Source organism: Salvelinus sp. IW2-2015, unplaced genomic scaffold (assembly GCF_002910315.2).
Source record: "Salvelinus sp. IW2-2015 unplaced genomic scaffold, ASM291031v2 Un_scaffold8636, whole genome shotgun sequence".
Lineage (NCBI taxonomy): Eukaryota > Metazoa > Chordata > Actinopteri > Salmoniformes > Salmonidae > Salvelinus > Salvelinus sp. IW2-2015.
In genome coordinates, this window is record NW_019949895.1 from 11768 (window position 1) to 19177 (window position 7410).

At 46.4% G+C, this 7410-nt stretch overlaps 1 protein-coding gene across 1 annotated transcript in view; it reads left to right on the forward strand.

Annotated features, from left to right (window-relative positions):
• LOC139027241 (cylicin-2-like) overlaps positions 1-7402 on the forward strand; it is a gene marked incomplete at its 3' end in the record, with an annotated part of 16301 nt that extends 8899 nt beyond the window's left edge. Inside the window, exons 3-4 of the mRNA XM_070442384.1 lie at positions 5301-7147; positions 7192-7402. Of these exons, the coding sequence (XP_070298485.1) occupies positions 5301-7147; positions 7192-7402 (2058 nt within the window). The remainder of the gene's footprint in view (positions 1-5300; positions 7148-7191) is intronic.
• Between the last annotated feature and the right edge of the window lie 8 nt (positions 7403-7410).

The following is a 7410-nucleotide window of genomic DNA, read 5'->3' on the forward strand; positions in this document are numbered from 1 at the left end:
CTCCTCCGCCGTTGTTGTTGTTTTGAGAGAGATGTTACATAACCCGAACACTAAAGACATTTAGTTACTTAACCCGAACACTAAAGACATTTAGTTACTAACCCCAAAACATTAGTGAGACAGACATATTGCAAAGTTACATATACAGATTGTCAAACGTGTGTAGAAAAGACTTCAAGTGCTATCGAGTGTTATCCATCTGTCCACCCACCCATTAGTGTCTAGCTGACTGCTTGCGTGGATGTAGTCTGTACCGTAGTGGGATGTAGTCTGCTCTGTAGTGGGATGTAGTCTGTACTGTAGTGGGATGTAGTCTGTATTGTAGTGGGATGTAGTCTGTTCTGTAGTGAGATGTAGTCTGCTCTGTAATGGATGTATTCTGTTCTGTAGTGAGATGTAGTCTGTTCTGTAGTGGGATGTAGTCTGTTCTGTAGTGAGATGTAGTCTGTACTGTAGTGGGATGTGTCTGTTCTGTAGTGGGATGTAGTCTGTACTGTAAGTGAGATGTAGTCTGTACTGTAGTGGGATGTAGTCTTGTTCTGTTAGTGGATGTAGTCTGTACTGTAGTGGGATGTAGTCTGTCTCTGTAGTGGGATGTAGTCTGTACTGTAGTGGGATGTAGTCTGCTCTGTAGTGGGATGTAGTCTGCTCTGTAGTGAGATGTAGTCTGTACTGTATGGGATGTAGTCTGCTTGTAGTGGATGTAGTCTGTACTGTAGTGGATGTAGTCGCTCTGTAGTGGGGATGTAGTCTGTTCTGTTAGTGGGATGAGTCTGACTGTAGTGGGATGTAGTCCTGCTCTGTAGTGGGATGTAGTCTGCTCTGTAGTGAGATGTAGTCTTGTACTTGATAGTGGATGTAGTCTGTTCTGTAGTGGGATGTAGTCTGTACTGTAGTGGGATGTAGTCTGCTCTGTAGTGGGATGTTAGTCTTGTTTTGTAGTGGATGTAGTCTGTACTGTAGTGGGATGTAGTCTGCTCTGTAGTGGGATGTAGTCTGCTCTGTAGTGGATGTAGTCTGTATGTAGTGGGGATGTAGTCTGTTCTGTAGTGGGATGTAGTCTGCGTATGTAGTGGGATGTAGTCTGTACTGTAAGTGGGATGTAGTCTAGTTCTGTAGTGGGATGTAGTCTGTAGTAGTGGGATGTAGTCTGTACTGTTAGTGGAGTAGTAGTCTGCTCTGTAGTGGGATGTAGTCTCTCTGTAGTGGGAGTAGTCTGTATTCTGTAGTGGGATGTAGTCTGTTCTGTAGTGGGATGTAGTCTGTACTGTAGTGGGATGTAGTCTGTTCTGTAGTGGGATGTAGTCTGTATTGTAGTGGGATGCAGTCTGCTCTGTAGTGGGATGTAGTCTGTACCAGGGCTTGACATATTTAACAACAAAGTAAAGTAGGACAGATTGTTTACTTTTCCAAAAATAGAAAAAGGCCTGTACCACAACTGCTCCATCATTGTGTGATGCAAGGAACCACTTTCCATAACAAAATGAATTAAAATGTTTTTTTTCCCTAGAGGATCAGACAAAATGGAGGCTACATTCTCAAGCATATTCAAGCCTCTCTCAAAATACAACACTGCCCCTTTAAGGCTCTCCTGGAGGATGATTGGCCACCCTTGGCAACATTACAATTACAACCAAATACTTGTTATGCCTTCCAGAGCATAGGGCATACCGTCATCCCTGGGACAATAACAAATATGTCTGGGACGGTTGAAAACAGACTCTGGGACAGTTCTGGGACAACAGATCCACAATTCATACAACCACTGCACATCAAGCAGTTTTAAAAAGCAATGAGGCTGATGCAACAGATTAGACTGTTTCACTTAAAATGCTGATAAAGTTGTATTACTTCCCTGCCCTGCTCCGACTCTGATCCCTTCTGTCACTAATTCCCCTACCCTACCCCTGCTCCTATGTCCTCAACCACTACTACCACCCCAACACTGATCCCTTCCCCCCTCCCATACTCTGACCCCACCCCCCCACCCCTCTACCCTTTGCACTAACCTTCCCTGCCATCACAGAGGGTGGCCTCATGTCACCAGAGGTCTTCAGTCAGGAGGGCAACAAGCTGTGACAAGACTCTCAGCTACAACAGACAACATAGCCATCTGCCATCTGTCACATAACACTCCGTTGTCCATCTGTCCCCTGATGCTACACAGGCTTACAGTATCCACATTGTATCTGACACTACACAGCTTTACAGCTTCACAGGCCGTGTCTGACTACAGCTACAACACCAGACAGATTAACCACATCTGTACCATGAATCGACCCCCACACGTCCAAGCAACACAAAAAGAATAATAATAATAGTGACACCATCAACAAAGTGCCACTGACAGGACAGACACAGAATCAGATGTCTGATTTTGCTACTCTACACACAGTACCAGTCAAAACTTTTAGAACACCTACTCAAGGGTTTTTCTTTATTTTTACTATTTTCTACATTGTAGAATAATAGTGAAGACATCAAAACTATGAAATAAAACACATGGAATCATGTAGTAACCACAAAAGCGTTAAACAAATCAAAATCTATTTTATAGAGTTGGATCGCAGAGTGAAGGAAAAGCAACCAACAAGTGCTCAGCATATGTGTGAACTCCTTCAAGACTGTTGGAAAAGCATTCCAGGTGAAACTGGTTGAGAGAATGCCAAGAGTGTGCAAAGCTGTCATCAAGGCAAATGGTTACTAATTTGAAGAATCTCAAACATAATATAACGTGAATAATAAAGCATATAAAGCATTTTGAAGATACAAGCCACCTGCATTTGTTTATTAGGCTACTGTGCAGTCTGACATGTAAACATAGCCTACAATACATTCTGTAGTAAACATGGGGAAGTGCCTAATTCCTTGCCTAAGGGAGAGCAGGCCATGTCCAGACTTTCTCGGTGAACTTAAGTACCTTCAATAGAGACCCTTAAATATTTTGGAGATGATTTCGTTTTCAAATAACGTAAAATGAGTGAGAAAATGGCCATTCTTGAATATGGGGTGAGATATTGTTATTAATTTGTAAATAAAGCCCTATTTGTTATTTCAAATGACTTATTTCTGATTTTAGAGCGAGAAAAACCAAAAACCTACAGTCAGCTATTTTTCACTTAGGAAGAAATCGTGCCCAAATTAAACTGCCTCGTACTCTATTCTAGATCATACAATATGCATATTATTATTACTATTGGATAGAAAACACTCTCAAGTTTCTAAAACTGTTTGAATTATATCTGTGAGTAAAACAGAACTAATTTTGCAGCAAACTTCCATACAGGAACTTAAAAGTAGTGAAAAATCAGAAAACGAGGCTCTGTTCCAGGGCTGCCTATTCAACTGGCTTATATTTATCGATATGCATGCACTTCATACACCTTCCACTAGATGTCAACAGGCAGTGGAAGGTGGAATGGGGTGTCTAGCTTGATCTGAGGTCGAACAAGAGCTTTTGGAGTGGCAGGTCAGGAATTTCCTTTCTCTACCTAGGCTCGCGAAGCACCTCCATATTGTCTTCTGATAAGCGTTCGTATACACGGCTAATATCTCTGGCTCTGATTTTATTTGATACATGTTGATAATAACTTCGTAAAGTATGTTTTTTCAACCGAGTTTATCAGAATATTCAACGTTTATTGGACTTTTGAGTTTTCCGTTCTTTGCGTCGAGAGAAACTGGAACGTCATCAACATTGGCTAGCATTGTGACGCGAATTCGACAGGAGAAAAGGACATTCCAAAACCAAACAACGATTTATTCTGGAAATAGGACTCCTTGTACAAGATTCTGATGGAAGCTCACCAAAAGTAAGAACAATTTATGTGTTATTTCGTATTTCTGTGGAAATGTTATATTCTATTCTCCGCCGTTTGGCGGCGCTGTCTCGCAATAACGCAAGCTGTTGTTATGGTTAAAGTTATTTTTAAAAATCTAACACAGCGGTTGCATTAAGAACCAGTGTATCTTTCATTGCTATATAACATGTATTTTTTAGTAAAGTTTATGATGAATTCTTTGTCAGATTAGGTGAGTGTCCAAAAATAGCTCCTGACATTCTGGGGAAATGTTGCTACATTTTCACAATGTATAACCACGGTTTGCAGCTCTAAATATGCACATTTTCGACAAAACATAAGTTATTGTATAAACCTGATGTTATAAGACTGTCATCTGATGAAGTTGTTCAAGGTTAGTGATTAATTTTATATCTTTTGCTGTTTTTTTGCGAATGCTATCTATGCGGTGAATAAATGCGGTTGTGTGTTTGGCTATTGTGGAAGCTAATATAATGCCTATATTTGTTTTCGCTGTAAAACACTTCAAAAAATCGGAAAATATGGCGAATTCACAAGATGTATCTTTCATTTGCTGTACACATGTATTTTTTATAAATGTTTTATGATGAGTATTTAGGTATTTCACGTTGCTCTCTGTAATTATTCTGGCTGCTTTGGTGATATTTTTGATGGTAGCTGCAATGTAAAACTATGATTTATACCTAAATATGCACATTTTCGAACTAAACATAAATGTATTGTATAACATGTTATAAGACTGTCATCTGATGAAGTTGTTTCTGGTAGTGACTAATTATATCTTATTTTGGTCCGGTTTTCTGATAGCTACCTATGCGGTAGAAACATGGTGAAAATATACGGTTGAGTCTTTAGCTATTGTGGTTAGCTAATAGAAATACATATTGTGTTTTCGCTGTAAAACATAAAAAAAATCGGAAATGATGGCTGGATTCACAAGATGTTTATCTTTCATTTGCTGTATTGACTTGTGATTCATGAAAATTATATTTATGATATCCCTGTCCCGTTAGGCTAGGCTATGCTAGTCAGCTTTTTTATAGGAGCTCCCGGATCCGGGATCGGTATAAGTAAAGGAATACTATAGTACTCCTACCATAGTATACACTATCGTATTCCTACCATAGTATACACTATAGTATGTTTTAATATGGGGAGAGAGAAAAAAAAGACTAGAGAAAGAGTAGAGAGATTATTTTTCTCCCAGGCTCATCGGGCAGACAGATGTGGTTTCAGTCTTCTGGCATGTTGGTTAGTTAGGCCTAAAGAGAAACAGGAATTGGTTGGAGGCCCATTTGACTCCCGCTGCCCGGTCTGGCTTCCCTTCCTGATCCCTGCACATGACGGGGTGTGGTGGGACCTGCCAGATGGGAACGTTGACACCACAGAACCTACTCCTTTCAGATAAGTTTTAGGTCAGGGACAAAAATTTCTTCACAGACAGACATGTTCTGATTCCTATCAAAAAGTAGAGGCTAGAGAAGGGGCCAGAGAGAGGAGCCAGAGGAAGGGCCAGAGAAGGGGCCAGAGAAGGGGCCCAGAGAAGGAGCCAGAGAAGGGCAGAGAAAGGACGCCAGAGAAGGAGCAGGGGGAAGGGCAGAGAAGGGCCAGAGAAGGGGCCAGAGAAGGGGCCAGAGAAGGGCCAGAGAAGGAGCCAGAGAAGGGGCCAGAGAAGGAGCCAGAGAAGGAGCCAGAGAAGGGGCCAAGAAGGAGCCAGAAAAGGAGCCAGAGAAGGGCCAGAGAAGGAACCAGAGAAGGGCCAGAGAAGGAGCCAGAGAAGGAGCCAGAGAAGGAGCCAAGAAGGGGCCAGAGAGGAGCCAGAGAAGGAGCCAGAGAAGGGCCAGAGAAGGAGCCAGAGAAGGGGCCAGAGAAGGAGCCAGAGAAGGGCCAGAGAAGGGGCCAGAGAAGGGGCCAGAGAAGGGGCCAGAGAAGGAGCCAGAGAAGGGGCCAGAGAAGGAGCCAGAGAAGGAGCAGGGGGAAGGGGCAAGCGAAGGGGCCAGAGAAGGGGCCAGAGAAGGAGCCAGAGAAGGGGCCAGAGAAGGGCCAGAAAGGAGCCAGAGAAGGAGCCAGAGAAGAGCCAGGGGGAAGGGGCCAGAGAAGGCCAGAGAAGGGCCAGAGAGGGGCAGAGAAGGGGCCAGAGAAGGAGCCAGAGAAGGGCCAGAGAAGAGGCCAGAGAAGGAGCCAGAGAAGGGGCCAGAGAGAAGGGAGCCAGAGAAGGGCCAGAGAAGGGCCAGAGAAGGAGCCGAAGAAGGAGCCAAGAGGAAGGGCCAGAGAAGGGCCAGGAGAAGGGGCCAGAGAAGGGCCAGAGAAGGCAGCAGAGAAGGGCCAGAGAAGGGCCAGAGAAGGGCCAGAGAGGGGCCAGAGAAGGGGCCAGAGAAGGGGCCAGAGAAGGGGCCAGAGAAGGGGCCAGAGAAGGAGGCCAGAGAAGGGGCCAGAGAAGGGCCAGAGAAGGAGCCAGAGAAGGAGCCAGAGAAGGGGCCAGAGAAGGGCCAGAGAAGGAGCCAGAGAAGGAGCCAAGAAGGAGCCAGAGAAGGCCAGAGAAGGGCCAGGGCCAGGAAGGAGGCCAGAGAAGGGGGCCAGAGGAAGGAGGCCAGAGAAGGGCCAGAGAAGGAGCCAGAGGAAGGGGCAGAGAAGGGGCCAGAGAAGGGGCCAGAAGGGAAGGGGCCAGAGAAGGGGCCAGAGAAGGAGCCAGAGAACGGGGCCAGAGGAAGGGCCAGAGAAGGGCCAGAGAAGGGGCCAGAGAAGGAGCCAGAGAAGGGCCAGAGGAAGGGGCCAGAGAAGGGCCAGAGAAGGAGCCAGAGAAGGGCCAGAGAAGGAGCCAGAGAAGGAAGCCAGAGAAGGAAGCCAGAGAAGGCAGAGAAGGGCCAGAGAAGGGCCGAGAAGGGCAGAGAAGAGCCAGAGAACGGGCCAAGCAGAGAAGGAGCCAGAGAAGGGCAGAGAAGGGCCAGAGAAGGAGCCAGAGAAGAGGCCAGAGAAGGGCCAGAGAAGGAGCCAGAGAAGGGGCCAGAGAAGAGGGCCGAGAGCAGAGAAGGAGGAAGCCAAGAAGGGGCCAGAGAAGGGGCCAGAGAAGGACCAGAGAAGGGGCCAGAGCCAGAGAAGGAGCCAGAGAAGGGGCCAGAGAAGGGCCAGAAAGGGGCCAGAGAAGGAGCCAGAGAAGGGCCAGCAGGAGAAGGAGCAGAGAAGGAGCCAGAGAAGGAGCCGGAGCGAGAAGGAGCCAGAGAAGGGGCCAGAGAGGAGGCCAGAGAAGGAGCGAGAGCCAAGAGGCCAGAGAACGGGGCCAGAGAAGAGCCAGAGAAGGGCCAGAGAAGGAGCAGAGAGCAGAGAAGGCCAGAGAAAGCAGGAGCCAGAGAAGGAGCCAGAGAAGGGCCAGAGAAGGGGGGCCAGAGAAGGAGCCCAGAGAAGGGCCAGAGAAGGGCCAGAGAAGAGAAGCCAGAGAAGGGCCAGAGAAGGAGCACAGAGAAGAAGCCAGAGAGACAGAGAAGGGCCAGAGAAGGGCCAAAAGAAGGAGCCAGAGAAGGAGCCAGAGAAGGGCCAGAGAAAGAGCCAGAGAAGGAGCCAGAGCGAAAGGGGCCAGAGAAGAGGCCAGAAA